At 42.5% G+C, this 27,500-nt stretch overlaps 2 protein-coding genes across 2 annotated transcripts in view; one reads left to right on the top strand and one right to left on the bottom strand.

Moving 5' to 3' along the window:
• Window positions 1–27,500, bottom strand: part of ctnnd2a (catenin (cadherin-associated protein), delta 2a) — a gene marked incomplete at its 3' end in the record, with an annotated part of 597,119 nt that overhangs the window by 46,257 nt on the left and 523,362 nt on the right. Inside the window, exon 19 of the mRNA XM_084048187.1 lies at window positions 18,567–18,717. Within this exon, the coding sequence (XP_083904313.1) occupies window positions 18,567–18,717 (151 nt within the window). The remainder of the gene's footprint in view (window positions 1–18,566; window positions 18,718–27,500) is intronic.
• mtmr6 (myotubularin related protein 6) overlaps window positions 1–27,500 on the top strand; it is a 703,086-nt gene that overhangs the window by 283,417 nt on the left and 392,169 nt on the right. The window lies entirely within an intron of this gene.

The raw sequence follows: 27,500 nt of genomic DNA, 5'->3' as shown, positions 1-27,500 counted from the left end.
ACTATAGGACTACAAAAACTAAGACGCACGTATTGGAGCTTCAAATTCTACTTGAATCGAGGGGTTGGCCAGCTGCTTTGGTGTCTAACCCGGTAGCAGCGCTTAGCTAGTGATCGCAACCTCCCGTGATCGAATCCCACCATGGGTGCAACTATTGGTGTGGGGCGGGGCTCAGGGGTAGAGTAACCAGTAGAGCGGCTGGATGGGAACCGTGAGGTTCCCAGTTCGATACCCGGCTCCCCCAGAGTTAGTGTGGAAGTGTCCTTGAGCAAGACGCTGAACCCCTAATTGCTCCCGATGAGCAGGTTGGTGCCTTGCATGGTTTCCTCCGCCATCGGTGTGTGAATGTGTGTGTGAATGGGTGAATGTAATGCACAATCTATGTAAAGCGCTTTGGATAAAAGCGCTATATAAATGCACCATTTACCATTATTTATTTCTCTCTCGACTATATTTGGTTCTCTCTCTGAAGCCGATTCTACAAATGTCTTCTAAATCGTAACTGTTTTCTGAAAAACGTATGTTTCTATATCAGTGGTTCTCAAACTTTTTCATGTCAAGGACCCCCAAAATTATATGTATTTGGCCGCGGACCCCCATCTCAAAATATTTTGTTCCAGGGACCCCCAGAAGCAAAGATTCGAGTTAAAATGTTCGCTTTAAAAGAATATAAATATATTAATTTGCACACATTTTCTCGATTTTTAAAAAATAGCAGATCTACAAGCTCGTAGCGCGGCACTCAGTGCCGCGCTATGAGCTTGTATATCTGCTATTTTTAAATAGCCAAAGTGTAAAATAATGCTTTTTAGCTCAAATCAAGAAGTGACACAGATGCGTTCCAGGTCTTAAAGGGTTAATGCCCTCACGTCAGACGGACTATTCTACATTCTGAATAATCCTGAGAAAAGTAAGTGACATGCTTTGAACCAAGCATCCTCTAATTCATGGGTCTTCAACAGGGGGTCTGGGACCCCTATAGGGGTCCTCAGAGTTAGTACAGGGGGGCCGCCAAATCTTTGTGTGATAGGAACCACAACTACAGAGTCAAAGTTTTACGGGTTTAAGCGGTTACATGAAAATACATAATAACACAATCCAACATATTGACAGAAAAGATCACGTGTAAAGAAACAAACATTGATTTACACAACACACTGACGATAGTGCTGTCAAACACGTCTATTGAGGACCTCTGCTCTAATTGCCATCTAACTCACACGTTTACGCTGTTTTCGTTCTGTTGTTTGAACAGCCGGTTGACTTAAAGAGTTCAATCACATGGTGTCAAAAGAAAGATGTGAGCTTTCACATCCAGATAGCAGGGAGTAAGACTGACTCCCAACCCAGACAGCAGCAGTTTGAACAGCTCATTAAATAGCTGACAGTCATCCCAGCTCTATCTCTCTGCTCTCTCTCACACCTCATGCTGCATGGCTGCTCCTCTCTTTATGTGCTAGTCTCTATACTTCACCTTAAATTCCATTTTCTCACCTGTTTTCTCACCTGTCTGTCTGTCTCTCTCTGTGTCTTTGCGTGTCTCTTGCTTGATGTATTATCTTGTGTTGTCCTTGCTTACTGTGAATCGCTCTGGATTAAGAGCGTCTGTAAATTGTAAATTGTAACTGTTGTCTTAACTTCATTTCTCATACATCGCAGGCAAAAACACACTTGCGCTCAGATACGATCGACTTCGGCGTGGCAATTTGTAACGTGGTTCTAGAACGCTGTTTGAATATTTAAATCCAGCGTTCCCCGCCACTGAAAAGGCGAGTCGCACGTCAACCCGACTGTGCTCTCGGGGGTAATGGACACATTATCATTTGATAATGTGTCCGTCCCAAGCAACCGTGCTGTTCCAACTCAAGAACAAATGAACACAACACCCGCAGCTTTGATTTGATTACTTCAGGGTTGCATCTCTCTCTCTCTCTGTGTGTGTGTGTGTGTGTGTGTGTGTGTGTGTGTGTGTGTGTGTGTGTGTGTGTGTGTGTGTGTGTGTGTGTGTGTGTGTGTGTGTGTGTGTGTGTACGTGCGCGCGTGCTGCATCAGTAAGTACGCAGCCTTGGGAACCAACGGCCCGTAGAAGTTCAGGAGCCTATCTCCTGTTTCTGTAGCGTGAAGCGGCTTGATAGATAGATAGATAGATAGATAGATAGATAGATAGATAGATAGATAGATAGCGTTACTGAGTTACAGGTATAAAGGAAAGAAAGTACTGTCGTATACAGCAATACAAGGCAATGAAAACAATAAGAAGCACCAATATCTATACAATTATCCGGAACTATGCAGAAAAACTATGACACAAGGTTACAGTGTCCTCACCGTATCCCGCCCCAGAACAAATACAGTGTACAAGTACACTACATCCCCTGGACATGATGCTGGTACTGTATGTTACATGCACAGGGATACTGCATAAGGTGTGTGAATTAATGACACACACGCACACGCACACGCACACACACACACACACACACACACACACACACACACACACACACACAGTGTAATTAGTGCCCACCCTGCAGTGCCCCTTCCGTCTGTTTCCACAGTAACGCTTTCTGGCAATGATGTCATTAGTATGGGACACAAAGAGCGGAACGGCCCAATGAGGGGGGGGAGAGAGAGAGAGAGAGAGAGAGAGAGAGAGAGAGAGAGAGAGAGAGAGAGAGAGAGAGAGAGAGAGAGAGAGAGACACACACGATTCTTACTTAAGTAAAAGTATATACAGTATACTGCAATCAATACTGCAATGTAGAAATACCCCGTTACAAGCTAAATCTACTTGAGTAAAAGTACAAAAGTATTAAATATGAAAAAAATGCTTTGAAATTGCTTGTAGATCGGCTATTTTCTAATAGCCTAAGAATGCATAGGGCTGAAGTGGTTAATGCATGTTTTGCAGTAATAATCAAAATCTATGTAGTGGAGTAGAAGTAAAAGTACTGAAAATAGGATATAAAAATACCTCAAATTTGCAAGTACAGTATTTGAGTAAATGTACTTAGTTACTTCACACCACTGGAAAGCAATGGAGGCGAGGCAGAAGGGAGTGCGTGCAGACAGAGGGGGGATGGGGGGAGAGGTGACTAAATTGACTGACACCTCTACATATTGTGTATGACTGTTACCTGATGGCTGATCTGATGCACTTTGTCACTATTTGTCAACTCTGTGCTATTTGTGCTGATGTCACATGTAATGTAGCATAGTGAGAGGATTGAGTAGAAGGGCTATACTGTTACCACTCCTATACAAGAGATGAAGAGAAGAGAGGCAGGGGCAGTGGTGTAAAGTAACTAAGTATGTTTACTATATTTAATCATAGACCAAGTCGTTTTCTTTCATGAACGACCTGTTAAAAGGAATTATCCTTATCCTAGAACCATGGACAACAGCTACAGTTACTATAGAACCATGGACAACAGCTACAGTTACTATAGAACCATGGACAACAGCTACAGTTACTATAGAACCATGGACAACAGCTACAGTTACTATAGAACCATGGACAACAGCTACAGTTACTATAGAACCATGGACAGCAGCTACAGTTACTATAGAACCATGGACAACAGCTACAGTTACTATAGAACCATGGACAACAGCTACAGTTACTATAGAACCATGGACAACAGCTACAGTTACTATAGAACCATGGACAACAGCTACAGCTACTATAGAACCATGGACAACAGCTACAGTTACTATAGAACCATGGACAGCAGCTACAGCTACTATAGAACCATGGACAACAGCTACAGTTACTATAGAACCATGGACAACAGCTACAGTTACTATAGAACATGGACAGCAGCTACAGTTACTTCAGAACCATGGACAACAGCTACAGTTACTTCAGAACCATGGACAGCAGCCGCAGACATCTCTGTGCTATGTTCAGGGCCTCTCTCCGCCACAGGTGCACTGTAGCTCTAATCCGCACCAAACTTGGCACAAACACTGTTCAGGGGTCTGCCTGACAACAGTCATACCAGGGGCCCCAGGGGCCAGGTCAGGGGCCCCTGGGGACCAAAGGCACATCATTGCTCCAAAACTTGGCACAAACACTGTTCAGAGTAAAAAAGTACGATATTTGCCTCTGAGATGTAGTGGAGCAGAGGTATAAAGTATTGAAAACGTAAGTAAAGTAAAAGTACCTAAACATTTTACTTAAGTACTGTACTTGAGTAAATGTTCCTTTTCACCGCTGATCTACAACATGGCCGGCCCGCAGCCATGAATCACAGGAAAATTATGTCATCAAATTGGAAGGACACTTTCACACCTGGTCTGTTTGGTGAGACTGAAATCATAACCCCAGGACGCACACACACACTCGCGCACGCACACACACACACACACACACACACACACACACACACACACACACACACACACACACACACACACACACACACACACACACACACACACACACACACACACACACACACACACACACACACACACACACACACACAAACACACACACACACACACACACACACAAAAACAAGCCTTTCAACTGATCAACTCTGGCCAGCATACACACAGAAACGCTTACAAACACACACATCAGTGTTACTGGTCAAGGTTGTACAATATAAATTCAACCAAAGCTCTTTAATACACTGCTGTGTAATCTATGCTGAGTGTGACACATCGCCCTCTCCGTCTTTCAAGTCAAAAGCATGTTATGTTATTACATTTATCCATCAAAAAGGACTCAACACCGGACAAACCAAAAGGTATGAGAGATGTTTGTGGATAAACTAATTGCAGAGTTTAACTGACTTTGGAATAATGAATGGCGTGATAATTCTTCTGCAGCCTGCAGGGGGGAAATAGCGACTCCCTCTAGGCCATCAATGAGAACTGCAGTGCTGAAAAGCACCTCCTTATTGGCAGTGGTGTAAAGTACATTTACTCAAGTATTGTACTTCAATACAATTTTTAGGTACTTTTACTTTACTGGAGTAATTCCAATTGTCTATACTTTTACTTCTACTCCACTACATCTCAGAGGCAAATATTGTACTTTTACTCCACTACAAGTATTTGAAAACTTTAGTTACTAGTTACTTTGCAGATATAAATGATTACATTATAAAACATACATTAACCACTTTACCCCTATTTTATACATACGCTATTTGAAAATAGCATATCTACAAGCTCACAACGCGTCGCATCGCGTTGACATACATTAACGACTTTAGCGTTAACATACATTAACCACTTTAGCCTTGACATACATTAACCACATTAATCACAACACGTCGCATCGCGACGCGTTGTGAGCAATTTAGTACATTTAGTACTTTTACTTTTGATACTTTAAGACTTAAGTAAATGTTGATACCAATACTTTTACTGAAGTACATTTTTAATTCAGGACTTTTAGTTGTAACAGAGTACTTCTACATTGCAGTATTGATACTTTTACTTAAGTAAAACATTTGAGTCCTTTTTCCACCACTGCTTGTTGGCTTCATATCCAGCGGAAAAAATCTACCGTTCAACCAAACGAGAATTCCCCCTTGGGAGGTAGTTTTTTGCTTCAATAGCTTCAGTTTCGCTTCAATTAATCACAGAACATTGCAGTTATTGCAACATTAATATATCCAATTTTTGGCACTGTGCTCGCTATTCTATCAACGGTAATTTGGCTTGGATTTGTCTGTTAAGCACACCATTCATCTCTAAATAAAGCCTTGTATTATGAATTGTTGCTGTCCAGCTGTCAACTTTGTATATATTTAGGTAAATTAATAACCTTCTTCATCATACAAGAGTGACGCACACAAGTGAAAATAGCTGATCTACTACTAGCTCACAACGCGTAGCGATGTGACACGCTGTGAGCTTGTAGATCTGCTATTTTTACTTAGTTTAGGACACAAGGTTTTCAACTGACATCCTTTAAGAGCAATGAGAAAGACGGAGGGGGAGACTGGCTCTGTCAGTAGCCCTGAAAGTCAAGTTTTGACATGACGGGACGCCATGGTGACGTCGCATGTTGACAAAACTATGCCTAAACCAAACCCTAATACTAACCTCACAAAAATATGCCTAAACCTAACCTTAATCCTAACCCTAGCCTCACAAAAACTATGCGGAGAGAGAAAAAAAAGTTGTGGGATTCGATCACTGGAGGTTGAGGGTTACTAGCCAAGTGTTGCGACCAGGTTAGCTACAGAGGCAGCTGACCAAAACCTCGATTCGAGTAGTCGTTGAAGCTCCAATGCGTGCCTTTTAGTTTTTGTAGTCTTATACAGTAGGTGGCCAGTGATTTTGACCAGTTTCACTTTAAAAACCTTTGCATCATGCATGTCACACAAACAGAATGCGATGCGCTTTGCTGATATAACAAGTTTTTCCATATAGAGTCCTATCCACAAATCCACCATTTAACTTCCACAATCCACATTATCAAAACGATTGGTGTTGTGTGCCGCATTCTGTTTGTGTGACATGCATGATGCAAACGTTTTGAAAGTGAAACTGGTCAAAGTCACTGGCCACCTACTGTAGTGATGCATTTGGGAGTGAAAATGACCGAGCGGCAATAACTGAAGCCTATCTGTGAGAATGTGTTGTCCATACAGTGTTTTGCTCGTCCCGCAGAGGCCTTGAGAGAGCGCGAGAGAGAGACAGTGAGAGATAATTCATCTTAAATCACCATGCTCTCACCACCCATCCAAAAAACAGGTGTTATTTCCTTTAACAGTGGCACGGCCAAACCTACCAGCACTAACGACTAAGGACAGAGCAATTCAAGTGGAAAGTGGTCCTTTCACAAAGCAGTCATTTCCTCCCTATACATTAAGCCCAGTGCAACGGGGGATTGCACTTATACGCTGCACGGAAAAGCCTTCCGGATCGCTGAATTGTGTGGGTTTCACCCCCTTCCCCACCCCTTTTCTTTAGAGGCTCATGTAAAAAAAATGAAAAAAAGGCCTTTGGAGACGTTTGACACGGAGGTTAAGGCTGTCGAGGGACAAAACAAATTGAGCGGGGCAAAGGACGAACACGCTCTGTCTCGCCGCGGTGGCCCCAAGCCTAATTCAAAGTCCGCTGGCATCAACTCCCATGGCCTGCGACGATGGCTCGGCCGTGACTGCTCTCGTCCCCACTGGTAGAACATTTATTCCTGCAGTTTTTTAACTTAAACCTTTAAGACCGGGAACTCATCTGTGTCCTTTTTAGATTTCTTTGGCTATTCAAAAATCTTTAACATTTTTGCAAATCTTTGAATACTGTATATATATATTTTAAAGCGAACATTTGCAACTCAAATCTTTGCTTCTGGGGGGTCCCTGGAACAAAATATTTTGAGATGGGGGTACGCGGCCATATGCATATCATTTTGGGGGTCGTTGACATTAAACAATTTGAGGACCACTGATATAGCAACTTAAGTTATTTTACCAAAAACTTGTAGAATCGGACAAATTGCTAAAGAAAATCATGATTTAAAAACATCATTGCAGATCTACAAGCTTATAGCGCTGCACTCGGTGCAGAGCTATGAGCTTGTAGATCTGCTATTTCTTTTTATAGCCAAAAACATCTTAAAATGCGTTCCTGACTAAAAAGTACAAAAGTATTGGTACCATTGGTTTTTAAAAAAAACTGTTTAATGAGTCATTAAACAGAATGTCCCATTTCACGTTTTCCAAATTTAACAAAATATCTTCCAAAAATAGCTGATCTACAAGCTCAAAAAGTGTTGCGATGTGGCGCGTTGTGAGCTTGTACTGGCTATTTTTGAATAGAGAAGTATAAAGTAGAGCAAGCTTAAGTGTTTAATGTATTACGTATTAATAATCTAAATCTACAAAGAAAGTAAATAGTAACTAAAGCTGTAGATCGGCTATTTTCACTACTTTTGCATTAAATAACATTAAATGACGAAACAACATAAAAAGTATACATTTGGAGAAACTACATGTACTCAGTGCATGCAACTACATGTACTCAAGTACATTCTGTTCTCCAGAATGTACTCTCTTTTCCACATCTTGTCTCTTTGTTCACTTTTGTTCCCATACATCTCTTCCCAAATGTCCATCGTTCCTGTCAGATACAATTAATACAGCGGAGCGTAAATGCCATGTGGGAATGGAAGATGTTTATAGCAACCTGAAGGAGTAAAGTCCCGTATTCAGACCAAACCGCCCAACAAATTGGAATGGATTTTTTCCCTTGTGAATTTGCGAGTGAATACATTATTCAGTCCAATCAGAATCTATCTCTCTCTCTCTCTGTGTCTTTTTATCTGTGTCTGTCCGTCTCTTTCTCTCTGCCATCTTTCACTTTGCTCTCCGCTCCAATGCTTCTGCCTTTTTCTTCGCTTTCTCTGCCCCATCTCCCTCCCTCCCTCTCCCTCTCCCTCTCTCTCTCTCTCTCTCTCTCTCCACCAAACCTCTTTGCCAAAAATAGCCGATCTACAAGGTGTTGTGAGCTTGTAGATCTGCTATTTTAAGCTAAAGTTCTCCTCAGAATAGGGATGCTAGGGTTCAACTGGTTATTGTAAAAAAAAAAAATCACACCCTGTGTGAAAGAAGCGGTGCCTTTGATGAGTTTATTTAATTGGGCTATATATGAACTAGAGAAACAATGTTAAATCCCTGTAAATTCATTTCAAGGCTACTGAACAGCGCCACTGGAAGCAAATCACCAAATGCATTCCAAGGTGAGTGGCAAAAAGTGATCTGTCATAGCTGACAGTGTGGGCAAGGTTGAAAGGGTGGCATTTGAGATGCAAAGTTTCACCCTAATCGGACACTGCATTCATGATTTGCAACATTTTGTTCCAGATGGGTGACTTTGGCATTCTGCAAACTGGAATAATGGCTGTTTAAAGCCCAGCCAATGGGAAGACAGAGGGGGCGGGGCTTAAGTAATTACAGTTCGTCCCTATTGGTGGTTTTAGTCCATGTACAAAATGTGTACTCCGTACCATGCTGCGAACTGGAGTTATGGCTGTTTAAAGCCCAGCCAATGGGAAGACAGAGGGGGCGGGGCTTCAGCAATTAATGCTCCTCCCTATTGGTGGTCTAAGTCCACATACCAAATTTGGACTTGGTGGCATGCTGCAAACTGGAGTTATAGCTGTTTAAAGCCCAGCCAATAGGAAGACAGAGGGGGGACCCCTGGGGGTCCCTGGGCCCCTCTTTGATAACCAGTGATACGCGTGGCCAATGAGAGGAGAGATGGAATAGGCGATCTCCAAGTCTGTGTGTGTGTGTGTGTGTGTGTGTGTGTGTTTGTGTGTGTGTGTGTGTGTGTGTGTGTGTGTGTGTGTGTGTGTGTGTGTGTGTGTGTGTGCGCGTGTGTTTGTATGTGTTGCTTCTTTGCCGTGCTCATACGGACGGATGGACATAACATACGGACGGACACACAGACACTCTGGGGTCCCTGGACCCCTCTTTGATAACCAGTGGTACGTGTGGCCAATAAGAGGAGAGATGGAATAGCCGATCTCCAAGTCCATGTGTGTGTGTGTGTGTGTGTGTGTGTGTGTGTGTGCGTGTGTTTGTATGTGTTGCTTCTTTGCCGTGCTCATATGGGCGGACGGATATAACATACGGATGGACGGACATAACATACGGACGGACACAGAGACACGGTCAAATGTAGAGCGGCTGGCACCGCTAAAAAACATCTCATCACACAAAGATTTGGCAGCCCCCCCCTATAGTAGCTCTGAGGACCCCCTAGGGGTCCCGGACCCCCTGTTGAAAGACCCCTGGTTTAAATCCATTCTGTGGTGGAAAAAGTATTGGCCAAAACAGACCAAAACCTCCCTCCCTTGTTCTCTGTCTCTCTGTCTGTCTCTCTGTCTCTCTCTCTCTCCCTGCCAGGATAGTTAATAGAGTGCTGAGGCCCAGGGGAAGCAGTGGATCATTGCACCCTCATCATCTAGTCAGAAACAGCTTATTAACAGACAGCGCAGCGGTTCAATCAATCAGCTGATCAAATCAAATGGAGCGTGAATGACTGACACATTGTGCCCCATGCACAACTGATCTTCAAGTCCAGTGGCCATCCACATTTTAAGCAAGGACGGTTGCACTCAGAAATAAAAGTAATTTTTATTCCATGCCTCCTGAAAGGTGACAGACGTTACGGATATCCAGCCTTCATCAGTGTGATGATCTAACAGTGTTTGCTCCCTTTTTAATGAGAGGAAGTAACAATAGAGGGTGATCAACCGTCGTTAATGAAGGCGATGATGACTTACTAGGCATAGGAATAGAGTCCAAAGGGAAGCACGCACATCACAACAAAACAACAAGACGTACACTGGAGAAGGACGGGAAGTCTGCAGGCACACTGCGTCTTAGCTCCCAGTACAACATGTTATTTAGCTCGACAGCGTTTCAACCCAAACGGTTCTTAATCAGGTAAATTAAAATGTTGTACTGGGACACAGTGTGCCGACTTCCCTTCTTTCTCCACTTAGTAAACTTACTCATTGAACTTTAAGTTGGAACAAACAAAATAAATAGTAAATACATTCACATGGACATTACATCTAAATATATCATACAAGTTCCAACAACCACGGTTGCTACTGAGGCTTAAGGCTGTTCATAAATCAGTATTGAATACTACAGTATGATTCATTAATATATTCACTTTTTTTCCCTTGCAATACCCTGGCGGCCCACCAGTGGTCCTCGGCCACTGACTTAGGCTTAGCAGATGAAACAGACATGGCTGCGGGAGCGCTGCCTGCAGCAGCATGCTACCTATCACTGAGACGTTTCCATGGAAACCACACAGCACACCGGCAAGCCATGATAATCACAGGTATCAGGCAGAGGGCAGGGTGACGTCTACTCTGTCTCTCTCTCTCTCTGTCTCTGTCTGTCTCTCTACGTCTGTCCGTCTGTCTGTCTGTCTGTCTGGGCCGGACGGCATGCCCCCAGATGTCTTAAAGAACTGCGGTCTCGACAACATCATCGTAGTTTTGTAACCTTGCCCTGCTAAGCAACAAGCAGCCTGACATGTGGTCTCTCTAACATCATCCCAGTGCCTAAAGCAGGAGACCTAAATTCTATACTACTAGTGACTTTTCTGTTTTCGCTCTACACTAAATATCGCTAAATGACGTGTGGTAGAGCTCGTAGATCTGCTATTTTCTGCTAAAGCTCTCCACAGAATACGGATGCAGGGGTTTAAAGCGGTTAAGACTGCCTGATTCCCACTCATTACTGCATTCTGCCTTTCAACGCTACGAGCCTTTGATCTGATCTGATCTATCAAACACACACCCACGCAACACAAACCTCCCCCGCCACAAACAGGAGATTATAATAATATCACTTTCACTGCTTTGTAAATGGCAGCGGTAGAGGAAAACAAAGGTGTTCTTTAACCAAAGAGAAGCTTTTAATCATTGCTCTGCTCTCTCTCTACAGTACGCCGTCTTCAGTCAGACCAGCCCTCCATCGGCATCTCCATTCCTCCATACATCTCACCAGATCCTTTTATTTGTGCTGCCTTAATGCCGCACCAGCATCTTTCTTTCGCACACTGTTTCTCAACCCATTCAATCCGGGGAAGGTATCTGTGTCAATATTTAGATTTCTTTGGGCTATTCAAAAATAGCAGATATACAAGCTCATAGCGCGGCATCTGCCGCGCTATGACCTTGCAGATCTGACATTTTTGAAAAATTGTGAAAATGTGTGCGAATTTTGAATATATATTTTTTAAAGCGAACATTTGTCAAATATTTTGTTCCAGGGACCCCCAGAAGCAGATTTTTCAAAAATAGCAGATCTACAAGCTCATAGCGCGGCACTCGGTGCCACGCTATGAGCTTGTATATGTTGTATATTTGAATAGCCAAAGAAATCTAAAGTGACTCCCCAACCTTCCAATCTCAGGGCAGAAAATCTAATCCATCTATCCATCTATCCATCTATGTGTCTATCTATCTATCTATCTATCTATCTATCTATCTATCAATCTCTATTCCACATATCAAGTCATATAACACAATTACTTGACCAAATATAACAAACCAGTTAGAAATGATACCGTCCTTGATGATGACATAGCACAGCTCTTTGTATTGCTATGCAGCAGATGAGCTAGTGCTAGATCTAGATAACTATACCGTAAAGTGCTGTCAATTAATGTGTTAATGGGTATTTGATGTGACACCGTAAGCACCCAGACTGTTATGGGGCGCTCCGTAATGGGGCCTAAATGTGCGCGTTGTGTGCACTGAAACTCTAATTAACCAACGCCATGAAAAGACAGGCTCCGGTGACAACAGGGCACTCTACCCACTATGGTCGAGGTCGCCTGCGCATCTTCGCTGTCAAAGCTTGTATGTCCTTTTCAGGAAATGGAAAAAATAACCTGTGTTCTGAACCAGGGGTCTTCAACGTTTTTCAGGCCAAGGACCCCCTAGCCGAGAGAGAGATGAAGCAGTTGTGTTGCAGATTAAACTTTTTTTTTTTTACTTGGTCTGCTCTTTTTTCCTACTACTCCTAAACCTCTTTGCCAAAAATAGCAGATCAAGCTCAAAACGCCTAGCAATGCGAGGCATTGTGAGCTTGTAGATCTGCTATTTTTGGCTAAAGTTCCCCTCAGAAAAGGGATGCTAGGGTTCAAGTTAATGCAAAAAAAAAGAAGATCCTATCTCTTTGGCGGCCCCCCTGTAGTAACTGTTGAAGTTATAATGCATCCAATGTAATACTTTTCATTGGTTTAGTATTTATAAAACCCACAGACACATATAACCACTTTCAGAATGTTACGATGTGACACGTGAGTTTGTAGATCGGCTAGTTTTTGCTACTTTCGTGTAGACACTGGAGCATGACGAAGTAGAGCATTTATTGACGAAAGAAACATAAATCTTTGAAATATGGGAGATACAAGGTTTCTGGCCAACAGTAACGACGTAATATATGAGTGATAGTGGCTCGTTTGTTTGCACTGAGATATACAGCCTCCCACATCAACACCATGAGGCCATGGCTGTTCACTTCTACTGCGACCAAAACCCTCCAGCTGTTAACCCATTAAGACCAGGAAAGCATCTGTCATTTTAGATTTTAACCACTTTAACCACTTACTTTGGCTATTAAAAAATAGCAGATATAGCTTGTAGATGTTTGGAAAATCATGAAAATGTGTGCAAATATTTGAATATATTCTACAAATGTCTTCTAAATCCTAACTTTTTTTTTGGAAAAAAACTTAAGTTGCTATAATATCAGTGGTTCTCAAACTTTTTTCATGTCAAGGACCAACCAAAATGATATGTATTTGTCTGCGGACCCCTCCGCGGACTATTTTTCAAAAATAGTAGATCTACAAGCTCATAGCGCAGCACTCATGTACTCTGCGCTATAAGCTTGTAGATCTGCTATTTTTGAATAGCCAAAACATACAATTATGGTTTAAGTGGTTCCACAGATGTGTTTCCGATCTTAATGGGTTAATGGACTCACAAACAAATACAAAAACAACCTCATTTAACCACCATTGACCACTCTCAAACCCTATATACGTTGTTGACCATAGTCCGTCCTTGTTTCCCTTTACACCAGGGATTCCCCAATCTGTCCAACAGTGTAAAAATGGGCCCAAATGGACTCTCCACCCCCTCTGGGTTATAGCGTCGAAGTGTCCTTGAGCAGGTTGGTGCCTTGCATGGTTCCCTCTGCCATCAGCGCATGAGTGTGTGTGTGTGTGTGTGTGTGTGTGTGTGTGTGTGTGTGTGTGTGTGTGTGTGTGTGTGTGTGTGTGTGTGTGTGTGTGTGTGTGTGTGTGTGTGAATGGGTGAATTTAATGCACATTGTAAAGTGCTTTGGAGACATGGCACTGTAAAACATGCACCATTTACCATTCTACCCTTTTGGGATTCTATAGAACCGGGGTTCCACTCATAAAGCTGTGTGGAATTATTGTCTGGCGTTTTGAAGCAACAATTAACCCATTAAAACCAGGAAAGTATCCATGGGTCATTTTAGATTTTAGCTACGTATATACATTAGGTTGGCTATTCAAAAATAGCAGATCTACAAGCTCATAGCGCGGCACAAAGTGACGCGCTATGAGCTTGTAGATCTGCTATTTAAACATTTTTTATTTTAATTTATCTTTATTCTTTAACTCAAATCTTTGCTTCTGGGGGGGGTCCCTGGAACAAAAATATTTTGAGATGGGAGGTCCGCGGCCAAATACATTTTGGGGGTCCTTGACATGAAAAAGTTTGAGCACCACTGATACAGCAACATGAGTTTTTCAAAAAACTGATTTAGAAGACATTTTTGGGGGAATCGGACTATGAGCTATGAGCTTGTATATATGCTATTTTTGAATAGCCAAAGAAATCTAAAAATGACGACACAGATGCTTTATTCCCCGGTGTTAATGGCTTAAACTGTGCCGCTGTAGGGAGTTGGATCTCCACTCAGAACCCTGTGTGTAGATGCTCAGCCATCCGGAGCTGAATGGATCCCTGCAGGTACATTAACACCCAGTTCAACTAGCAACAGGACTGTGTTGGATCCGGCTGCTGCAGGCCAGACATATAATAATTGCAGCTCTGCAATGTATTATTCAAGACAAAAAGAGGCAACAGATCATTTTAACCTGCAGGCATGCCTATTCTGGGGGGGGGGGGGCATTCACCAAGGAATAGCTGATTTTGCGAAGAGATTTGGTAAAAATGGGGAAAAAGCGGTCACAGTACAGTTGAAACTCAAGTTTAGAGGGTTTAAACACTTAAATCCCAGCATCTGTACAGTGGGGAAAGCTTTAGCGGAAAATAGCAGATCGACAAGCTCACAACGCATTGCGTCGTGAGCTTGTCAACGGAAGCATTTTTCAGCGGAAGCATTCCACTCAATAACAGAAAATAGAAAAGACCCTAGTATAGAGCCCTGAGGGACTACGGTACTTATGTTGTAATTTGGCATTTTAATGAACAATAAATACGTTTCATAAATGTTGGAAGAAGGTGTTTGAACAGCTACATTTGCCCCGCCCCCAACATTCAGTTTGAACCTGACTTTTTTTTTTGTCAGGAGTGGAGGAAGCCTGTTGAACTCACCTAAATGCTGCGTTCACACGGGCGGATACAAATGTAGCGCCCGGGATAAGAACCCGGGACTCCCGCGTGGAAAGCCAACATCTTAACCATTAAGCCAAAGGGAATTCCCTCTAGCTCGGGAGAGATATTAGACTTTCATGCATCAGGCTGAGGTTGTGAACCCCTCCGTTACACACACCCACCTTTTAACCTCCTCCCACTGGGACACCCGGTCCAGGTCACGGCACCATTCTAACACCCGGGATTGGAACCCGGGTCTCCCGCGTGGAAAGCCAACATCTTAACCACTAAGCCAAAGGGAATTCCTTATAGCTCGGGGGAGATATTAGACTTTCAGGCCATCAGGCTGAGGTTGTGAACCACTCTGTTACACAAAGATACATGCTACCATTCATTTTAAATGGAAGCCAGTGACATGAAGGTACAAAGCAACATCCGACGTTTGTAGGCTGCTACAAAAGATACAAAGTTACAAATTGAGGTTGAGCTGGATTCAACGAGATACAAAGATACAAATCTACAACTGTAGCTTCGATGACGGACACACGCTTGATGACGTCAACGACCAAGTGTTGAGCAACACAGATACAAAGCAACAGAGCGACAAATATGCTGTGTATCTTTGTATCTGCCAGTGTGAACGCAGCAAAACCCCCTATAAACAAATACAAGGATACGTACAGTATATCATCACTATGTATTTAATTTGAACTGTTTACATCAGGGAGGCTTCCAGAGCGGTGAGAATTGATCTGATTTGAATACCAAACATTTAAGATGTTTATTTATATTGTACGTGAAGTGATTGGCAATACAGTGTACACACACCTGAATTGCCAATTTCCTCTGTGAATAGAGAATACTCAGCGTTTAACAACGGGCATGTTAGAAAGGCTGAACCATCACAATACAAAACAAATTGCATTATTAAATAATATTGAACATTTAGAGGAGAGGTGAATTGTTTCTGCAGTATGTGTCTAGGAGCCGTGGAGAGAGGATATTGCCTCAATTTTCTCCGCCATCATCGAACCAACGCAATTTACAATGTAGGCATTTTGCAAACAATCTTATCCAGAGCGACATACGCGTGCAAAGTAAGCACTCTAGTCCACAAACAAGGTAAATAGTCACATAATTACAGTCTAGAGCTTTGGTGCTCAAAGTGGGGTCCGGGGACCCCCAGGGGTCCTTGAGGGAGTTCCAGGGGGTCCCCAGCTAAATGATAGATACATAGTTAGGAACCAAATGGACCCTTGTGGGTCTGTAACTCTGAGAGTGTACAAATGGACCCTGACGGGTCCATTTGGTTCCATTTGTATACTCACAGAGTTACATTAACATTCCTCCACTCCTGACAAAAAAAAAAGTCAGGTTCAAACTGAATGTTGGGGGCGGGGCAAATGTAGCTGTTCAAACACCTTCTTCCAACATTTATAAAACATATTTATTGTTCATTAAAATGCCAAATGGCCAAACTGGAAATTAAGTGAAATTAAAACGGTTGAGAATCACTGCTAGAGCCATAAAAATCTTCTCTTTTGGGGGTCCCTGGCATATCTTTTCAAATGGGGGTCCGTGGGCTAATAAGTGCCAATTTGGGGGTCCTTGACATGAAGAAGTTTGAGAAACACTGGTCTAGAGAACAATGAAGTGCCTCAAAGAAATTAGGATACCAGTCAAACAATGAACCTAGCATCTGTCCAAACAACATGCTATATCTTCAAATCATTATGCAGATTTGTGGTCTGAAAAAACAGGGACGGACTAGGGGGAAAAAGTGACTGAAAAAGTGAGTTTTTGACTGAACCGGCCCACTGCAACCGGCCTGCAGATACTCATGCATGCCCCATCCAGGCACACACCAACACACGAGCCTTAATACCACCACTTTTACCAAACAATATCTGTTTAAAATAGATGCATGATAGTATAGCCTACGTTAATATACTCAGTATGCTCAAGTGTTTAGAACAGGGGTCTTCAACGTTTTTCAGCCAAAGGACCCCTTAGCTGAGAGAGAGATGAAGCAGGGGCCCCCCCACTACATATATTGTATAAAATTGTGTTGCAGAAACTTTTTCATAGATTTCATAGATAGCTTCAAAGACTTGTTTGACAGCACTATCATGTTGGATTCATGTTAAGGTGTATCTGCATTTAACCACTTAAACCGTCTTTTTTCCCTCCCAAAACCTCTGTGCCGAAAATAGCCAATCTACAAGATTTGACGGCCTCCCTGTAGTAACTCGGACCCCCTGTTGAAAACCCCTGGCTTAGAGTCCAGTCTCAAGTCTTTGTGACGTTCTGACACATTTGATTGGAAGGAAACAAATCCAAGTAACTCTGCATGGAAGACCAGCATCTATCCAACAAAGGTGACACACAGTGTCGCCAGATTTAGCAAGATAAACAAGTGGGCAGGTCTACGAAATCAAGCCCAAAAGAAGTGACAAGGCCACATGAAAGCACGCACGTGCACACCCACCCACACACCCCCACACACCCCCACACACCCACACACACACCCACACGCACACGCACACGCACACACACACACACACACACACACACACACACACAAACACACACACACACACACACACACACAGCATGGCAGCAGCAGGAAGCTTGGCTGTGTACGAACAAACTGCAGGTGGTAAACAGCCCCTGAATGGAGGACTGGGAAACCCCTCCACTGGAGTCTGGGTTTGGTCTGATAACACTGATAACACAGTATAAGCTCACAGCGCACATTGTCGATGGGCTATTCTTGGCTTAAGGGTTAGGATGAAAAGGGATTTAAAAAATCTTGTATCGAGGGTCCCTCACACAAAACATTTTCATATAGGGGTCCAGGACAAACACACATTAACTTGTGGGCCCTTCACATGAAAATATTTGAGAACGGCTTTAAACAACCTTAGAGAGTAAAGCAACTACACTTTAAAAACAAGCAAAAAAAACAAAAACACAATGCAACCTGCAACTACCAATATTTACAAGCGAAACAAGCCCAAGGTTGCTTATAATAAGTGGACATTGCAACCCTGGTGGTAGTCTGGGAGGCTTCGACTCAAAGCCTGGACAGCAGGGGCTGTCCAGGATTCAAATCAATAGCCAATGAAGAAAAGAGGGCGGGATCCACATGCAGTGGGTGTTACATGTAAATAGGAGCGACGGGAAGCAATTTCTCCTTGAGAAATTGCGGCCGCCATTGTTGTGTACTGCTGTTTGCCCCTCGTCGGACTGTTTAGACAAGTTGCACAGCTCTCAGACCGGTAAGAGGCATGTCCGCTCAGATTCTGAGCGTAAGTTACATCCCGCCCACAAATACAGGGGTTTTGGCCCAGAAGTTCCTCGCCCCTCCCGTTTGCATGCGAGAGCTGGCGAAAACTTCTGGGAACTCAGATCACGCTGGTGGTGACACAGCATCTCACATAGGACCAGTGTCCTCTCTACTCACCGATGAGCTCCTTGTTCCGGACGTCCAGGGCCATGTTCCGGAGCGCGGTGGCCACGGCACACACCACCCGGTCGTTGTCTATCCTTAGCAGCTCCACCAGGATGGGGAGGCCCTTCTCCTTACGCACCGCCGCACGGATGTACACCGACCACTGGAGGGAGACCACAGTCATTATGAAACAAAAAAAAATAGAAACGGAAAAACATTTTAGTCGACGGAAATGAACATTTCTGATTTTTACGGGGACAGAGCTCTGCTCTGTACACGTATTGTTATTGGCAGTATTCTGTCACTTCTTCTTCTTCTTCTTCTTCTTCTTCTGCCACTTTTCGCAGTTCTGGCTGAACCGTGCTGTCGCTTTTTACGAAACTCGGCCATATGGTAGATGGTCATGAAAAACGATCAAAAAATAATTCTCACAATCTTTCGTCCAAAGGTGGCGCTATAGCACTCAATTGAAAATGCCAACTTTGAACAGGTACAACTCATGCCCTGTTAGACCTACAGCCATGAAACTTGGATACACATATGCGTCTCCTCATGCTGAACAACTTTCACACTCTGACTTTTGACCTCTGACCTTTAGATCTCCCACCATTTTGAATTATATGAAAAACAGTCATTGGCTCCTAACTTCTGCATTTTTTCACTTATGGAAAATCCGTTGGAAATTTTTGTAGGCAGTGGTCCAAAGTTCAAGTGCTAAACGTTTCGTGCAGATTGCTCAAAAATCCCAGGAGGAGATAGATTTTAACTATTACAGTTTTATGAAAATTATTCATCTGTGCCTAAAACATACATGCAGACTCACATTTCTTTGAAACTTTGCAGAAATGTACATGGTCATTCCAAATATCACTGAAACCAATCTTACTCCAATTGGCCAAAAGGGGGCGCTATAGCAATTTTTTGAAAAGGCAGACTTTAAACAGGCATAAGTCATGCCTCGTTTGGCCGAAAGTCGTGAAAGTTGCTTACACATGTGCCTTGACTCATGAGGAACACACGTATCGATTTGACCATTAAGCTCCGCCCTTAGATTTTCCGCAATTTTGAGCAGTTTGAAAAATACTTGTTTTTGCCAGTTCTGGCTTAACCGTGCATACGCTTTTTACGAAACTCGGCCATATGGTAGATGCTCATGAAAAACTACCAAGAAATAATTCTCACACTCATTCGTCAAAGGGTGGCGCTATAGCACTCAATTGAAAGTGCCAACTTTGAACAGGTACAACTCATGCCCTGTTTGACCTACAACCATGAAACTTCGATACACACATGCGTCTCTTCATGCCCGACAACTTTCGTGGTCTGACTTTTGACCTCTGACCTTTAGATCGCCCACCATTTTGAATTATATGAAAAACAGTCATTTGCTCCTAACTTCTGCATTTTTTCACTTATGGAAAATGCATTGGAAATTTTTGTAGGCAGAGGTCCAAAGTTCAAGTGGTAAACGTTTCGTGCAGATTGCTCAAAAATCCCAGGAGGAGATAGATTTTAACTATTACAGTTTTATGAAAATTATTCATCTGTGCCTAAAACATACATGCAGACTCACATTTCTTTGAAACTTTGCAGAAATGTACAGGGTCATTCCAAATATCACTGAAACCAATCTTACTCCAATTGGCCAAAAGGGGGCGCTATAGCAATTTTTTGAAAAGGCAGACTTTAAACAGGCATAAGTCATGCCTCGTTTGGCCGAAAGTCGTGAAACTTGCTTACACATGTGCCTTGACTCATGAGGAACACACGCATCAGTTTGACCATTAAGCTCCGCCCTTAGATTTTCCGCAATTTTGAGCAGTTTGAAAAACACTTAAACCCAGGATTTTCAGCTATTTGCGTGAAACTGTATCATCTGTGTGATCTCCTTTTTCACAGTTACTTGTCTGTTGGGCCAATGGCGTCTCCCTTAAATGAATGCCTCACAATCTCAAGGTTGCCAGTTCAAGCCTCACTTGATGCAGACTTAATTTAAGTTGAATTGCAAACAACATGACTGTATCAATGAATACATGTGCAAATGGTAAAGATAACCTGAAATGCTTATTTGAGAGTACGTTTTTTCAACGTATGACATACTTCATTCTGAAAATAGCTGATCTACAATCTCACAACTTTTCATGGTTTGTGAGCTTGTAGATCGGCTACTTTCACTAGTTTTGGTTCTGAGGAGATGTACAATTTCTTCATTGGTAAATGGTTTGTGAACGAGTGATCTTGGTGTTAGTGAAACAGGGGCTTGGTTCATGAAAGAAGGCAAGAGTTTATGATCTTCAACAGACAATATCAGCCTGGACAAAGCTATAGCACTATAGGTAGTGTTGCAGCCTATTAGTCTGAAGGTTGAGAGTTCGAATCCTGTTAATGGCAGTAGGTTGAGATGTCCAATCAAACCATTATGTTTCCATCTCTCTCTCTCATCAATCTATTGTTTCCATGTCACTCTCTCTCTCTTCAATCTATTCCGTTTCCATGTCTCTCTCTCTCTCAATTCACTGGCCCCGTATTATCGCTGCTTGCAGCTATATTTTTTTATTATAATTGACTGAAACCGTTTTGTTTTGTTTTTGTTTACATAACTAAATGAAACTAATGAAAATCATAGAGGAAAGGTAGCATTTGTCAAAAATGTCTTCAAAAATTAAGTCACATAGCTTTTAGTTTGGTTATTTTCGCTATAAAAAACTTGTGAAGTGAAAGTGGTTAAGTGCGTCTGAACTACATTGGAGCCATTGGAACACCATTCCATTTCCTATAATGGAAGAGTTTTGGGACATATCTTTATGTACTTGTGTCTGAACTAAAGATACAAGGTTTTGAACCGAGAGCAACAGTACACAAATGTTTACAGTTACAGTACACATGGAGACACTTTTTTGTCTCCATTGTGTACAGCCAGACAGTGTATAGCTGCTGCTGCACACTGGCTCCCTGCCTTAAAGTATGTATATTGTATACGTTTCTATGCTGCTGCTGCAAATGTTACAAACCTTGAACATTTGGACCTTAACATGAGCAGGTTATTGTGCTGACAGCGCTTCACCCCGCCGATGATGAGTTTTTGAGACCCACTGGTATAGAAAATATAGGATATTTTGTCGCGTTGTTGCACATATTGGAAACATAAGTGACATGTACTGTATGTGAATTATAAAACAAATACAGCGTGTGCATAAGGAGGTGTTAAAAGTTTGTAGTTGCTCCTCCTAGGCTGTGATTGAGCTTGGCCTGTACAGTTTGGCCACACAGTGTGCCATTAGTCACTTGACGCAGCGCTGCAAACTGCCCCGGACTAATAGCATGCGTGACAGGAGCTGCTGGTTTTGGTCCCCAAGTAGGACAACACACATTTTTCAGTTTCTTTCACTCTAGGGTTAGGCTGCACTAGCCTTCCTGCTTTCGTGTATAGAGTGGCGGGTTTAAAATCAGCACGGAGATAATGCGCCTGATCCCATTGGTTCACCGATCTGTCCGTCAGCCCCCGCCCATAGACTGTAAAAAATGAATGGACAAAGCCACTCCGCTGCTTTCTACAGACCGAAAATGAAGCCGATAGTTCAGGAACATGTATCCTCCCATCTTTAATATATACAGTTGGCCACGCCGGAACTCAAACGCTATTGGTTGAGACGAGACATGTGACCAGGGAACCGGAAAACAACCCCCAAAGAATGCTATTGGTTGGGTAGCTTGTCACTCAAGAGCGGGGCGGGGAATGAATGCTATTGGTTGTGTAGGTTGTCAATCAAATCATCCCGCCCCTCCTTGAGCATAGCCTACTTTATCTTAAATTTTAGAATAAATGGGACCATAATTTAGCAAACCGCATATCCTGATGATTGAAAGGAGACTTTAAACTAGCGACTGGAAACATATAGAATTTATGAACATTTTTATTACGGTAAGAAAATCTAGTCTAAAGTTTGTCAAAAAACCCATTCACTTGCATTAAAATAAATTGTTTCTGACACCGCAGGTCGGCGCAGGGTAAAACAGTGACATACTCTGGCCATTCAGAAGCTTCCGTGTTGGGCTCATCGTAAATATCCAAGCCTTGGCCCTTGCCCCCGCCCCGTCAACACAACATTATGAGCGACGCCCACTGCACTCTTGTTGGTTGGGGAAATGAAACACTTCCTATACCGGGTACACAGACGCGCTGGTCCAGGCTTTTATTTTTTAGCAAAACTAAACAATAAAATCCTGGAGATCGAGGCTACTCTAGGGTAGAAATGCTTTCACTGAATTTCCTACCTAGGTTTGGTATTTCTTCTTACAAATGTTTTCATTGTGATACCGATAAACAGGAACTTTGATTGCGAACGCAGCGGAAGGAGGCGCGCCGAAACCCCATGTTAAATTAAAAGTGCCCGAATCGCTCCCAAACTTTTTCTACCCCCCCTAAGTGGGGGTCTACGAACAAATACTTCGGCCTCGGATTTTGGCTCCTCCCCTCGGAAGTGGGTGAAACAGGCACTTCAAACACTTTGTTTAATTGTTCAAAAACATTCAAAATATTTTTTTTGTGAATTTGTATTTTTCTAAGATGCTCCTTTTAACGCAGATTTTTTTGGTATTTTTTTTTTATTGGTTACTTTTTTTAAAATATTTTCTTTTCATTATTATTATTTGTTTTTTGCGTTCGCTTCCCGCGTTCGCGCGTCTTACTTGTTGATCCTGAAGCAGGAACACAATCAATTAATTTGTCGTTAAAATAATCATGCTCTGAAAAGGCATGTTGCTCGCCCATCTGACCACTGTTACGTGGTTGATATTAAAGCAAGAGCATAGAAACAGAGGAAATTGCTCTTGCATACATAAACATAAAAATAAACTGGAAAACTAGGCAGACTTCACTGCTTCTAATCAGTGAAGTCAGTGAACCTTCAGTGTGTGTTCACCCAGAAAGGAAGGAGGACACACACACACACACACACACACACACACACACAGACGCACACGCACACGCACACACACGCACACGCACACGCACACACACACACACACACACACACACACACACCAACACACACAAACATGTATTTCACTGTGTTAGCAGCAGCCCAGGGACCAAGCACTGCAGCATGCAAGCAGCACGCTAACTTTGATACACACTCACACACACACACACACACACGCACACACACGCACACGCGCGCACGCGCACACACGCACACACGCACACGCACACACGCACACGCACACACACACGCACACGCACACGCACACGCACACGCACACGCACACGCACACGCACACGCACACACACACACACGGGAACACACCTAGGTACTTTTATTTTACTTGAGTATTTCCAATCTTTCCGATTATTTGAGAGACTTAGTAACTAGCTACTTTGCACATTTAGACAAATACAAATCACATCACATCTGACTTTTACTTGTAACAAGAGTATTTTTCTACATTGTGGTATGATACTTTTACTTGGGTAAATACTTGGGTGAGTACTGAGTATTGCATATAGATGCGCACGCACGCACACGCACACACGCACGCGCAGTGGCGTGCACAGACATTTTGAGGGGCAGGTGCTCAAGTAAATTATACTTTTTTTTGTTTACTTGGTCTGCGCTTTTTTCCCTCTACACCTATACCTCCTTGCCAAAAATAGCAGATCTACAAGCTCACAACGCCTCGCAGCGCGAGGCGTTGTGAGCTTGTAGATCTGCTATTTTTGGCTAAAGTTCTCCTCAGAAAAGGGATGCTAGGTTTCGAGTGGTTATGGTAAAAAGAAAAATCATATCACATAAAGATTTGGCGGACCCCCTGTAGTAACTCTGAGGACCCCCTAGGGGTCCCGGACCCACTGTTGAAGACCCCTGCTGTAAACTGGGGAAAAAAGGGCACTTCTGGTCAAGAGGGCAAAGGGCAGGTGCTCTAGCACCACCTAGAGTCTATCTGTGCACGTCCCTGCGCACGCGCACGGTAATTCACTGAAATAGAAAATGTGATTTCCTGGAGTCCACCTGCACCCCTCTTCCTCTCCTTTCTCCTCTTGTCTGTTTCTATCTAGCGATGTCTTCCATCTCTCTTCCTCTCGCTCTCTGCGTGTTATGCAGCGCCGGGGAGCCAAGGGGGAATAAGAATGCAACGGAACCCGGAGCTCCTGGACAAGCCTAAATCACATTCACACACCTCCTCCCACACACATTTACAACACCCCAGAGACATGCCTCTCTCTCTCTCTCTACCTGCCGTAGAACACTCCTCTTATTTTACTCCTCCACCGCTGTTTGATCCGCTTTGTTGAGAGGGGACTCCTCCGCTGGCACAACATACCTGCATGCAGGGCTGGAAAGAATACTATTTTTTTTAGTAATACCCAGTGGTGTAAAAAGTACTGAACTGATTATTATCCAGGGTTATGAGCAGATTATAATAATGCCTTATATGAATGTTCATGATGCGTTATACGCATAGGATGCATAGCAAGTGCTACCGTTTCTTTTTTTTACTTGAGTAAAATTATCAATACTGCAATGTAGAAATACTCTGTTACAAGTAAAAGTCCGGAATTCAATTTTGACTAGAGTAAAATTATTGGTATCAAAATGTACAAAAAGTACCAAAAGTAGAAAGTACTCATTGTGCAGAACATCCGGTTTCACAAGGTATCATATGTATAAAATGTATTAAAATCTTTCGAAAATAGCAGATCTACAAGATCACAACAATGGTGAGGGCTGAAGTGGTTAATGTATGTTTTGTAATAATAATCAAAATCTGTAAGTAACTAGTAACTAAAGGTTTCAAATAATTGTAGTGGAGTAAAAGTACAGTATTTGCCTCTGAGATGCAGTGAAGTAGAAGTAAAAGTATTGATAATACTCCAGTAAAGTAAATGTATTCAGTCACTTTACAGCACTGCCTATATAAGCATGTTAGAGAGAAATACAGCATCCAATACAACATGACGTCTGAGCAGTGAGCCATCGGCCTACTTTCCAGTGATCCAGTTGTGTAAGCTGTCAACAGTAATTGATGTTGTTTCAAACTGACCCACTGTCAAGTCCAGCCTGATCGATCCCTCCGTCCTCACATCTCATCCTCGCATCAGAGCAATTATACTTTTGTTCCTTTTGAAGGGTTCGGTTTGAGACAGTGTTGATTTTGACAGCAATTTTTTATAGTCTAGTCAGTCTTTTGAAAAAAAAAATGGTTTTAGTCATATTTTAGTCATCTGAAATGTTTCAGTTTTAGTCTAGTTTTATATATTCATAAGATTATAGTCGACTAAATCTACAGTTTATTTAGCCGAGTAAAATGTATGTTGGCGGTGCCTTGATAATAATGGCTGATTTTACACGTGGTTGCATGCTGAAAATAGCCGATCTACAAACTCACAACGCGTCGCGCTGCGACGCGTTGTGAGCTTGTAGATCTGCTATTTTCAGAGCGCAACACGCGAGCGCAACCAAGCGTAAAATGACTTGTCTTTTAGTTCTACTGGATCTCTTCTCCACTAGTCCCTCGCTAACATTTTAGTCAAGTTTTTATTTGTTGACGAAATTGTCAATATATTTAGTCTTAGTTTTAGTCATCGTAGCTTTTATTTAGTTTTCGTCAGTGAAACGAACATTTTTCATAGTTTTAGTCAACAAAATCAACACTGGTTTGAGATGATTGAGTCCCGAAGACGTTTATTCTCCCCAAGTAGGCCATTTCTTTCGCTCAAGGGGAAACATGTTTTCCGTGGCATGCTTTGGCGAAATCCCTGAATTCCCTACCAAGGTTTAAAGGTTGGAAATATTTGTGGGCCAGGGATCCCCCTTCAAGATTTGTGTTGTTAAAATGTTTCAAAAGCATTCCAAATTGCTCAATTATTGCAAGAAGTTTTTTCTTTTGCAGTTTTTTCATAGCAGATCTGAAAGCTTTATCTTACATCAGGAATATATATTTTCCTTACAGATTGGACAAAATTATATTTTATTCACAATTCACAATCACAATTCACAATCTCACACACACACACACACACACACACACACACACACACACACACACACACACACACACACACACACACACACACACACACACACACACACACACACACACACACACACACACACACGGCCATGGTCAGGGGATGATTATCTGTCGAGACATTTTCATGAATGTCCATTGCACCGTTTCAAGGTCATTCCAAGCGTATGCTCCTGTGCCACACTCCCACTCTCCCTCATATTAACGTGATGGAACAGCTCATAACAACACACTAATAACCTCATTACACCAGCAGAAAATCGTTGCTGTCGTGTGGAAACCCTTGCATGTCCAAAACCGTTCCTTTTTCATTATTATTTTAAAAACATTTTGAAATAGTGAAAGTAGCATATCCACATTTAGATCTTGCCATTTTCTCTACTTTTGTGCGACACTCTTGTATGATGTAAAAGTTGAAATATGGAGATACAAGGTTTCGATATTATGGCCTTGAAGATGATCTGAGCTGAACCCCAGCTGTGTTTACTAGCATGTTCGTAAGCAATTTACTGTATTATTGAATAATTCTACCTACAAGAACTTGTTTGTTTGTTTTTTTCAGGCCAGAAGGCACCTTAATGCATATGACATCAAAGTTGAGTATTTCATTGAGCATTTGGACAGCGTTTGGACAGATTTTCAAGACTGTGTTGGCAGATCACAGGGAGATTGACATCTCCCTGGCTCCATCTCCAGAGAGAGAGAGAGAACCACCTTAAGGACTGTTATTCATTATGTGTGTGCCTGCGTGCCTTTACCGAGTTGACCTCGACATAGAACTTCTGTACATACATACTGTACCAACAGAGCAACTTTAAATTAGGAAAAAACTGCTACTGCTATTAATCTTAAAAAATGTTTTATACCAAGTGTCTGCTAAACCTGAAAAAAAGAGCTGCAACTGAATACCAAGGTAAC

This window comes from Gymnoscopelus microlampas (assembly GCF_963454915.1).
Source record: "Gymnoscopelus microlampas genome assembly, chromosome: 22".
NCBI classification, from domain to species: Eukaryota; Metazoa; Chordata; class Actinopteri; order Myctophiformes; family Myctophidae; genus Gymnoscopelus; species Gymnoscopelus microlampas.
This window is presented reverse-complemented; position numbering and strand designations above follow the sequence as displayed.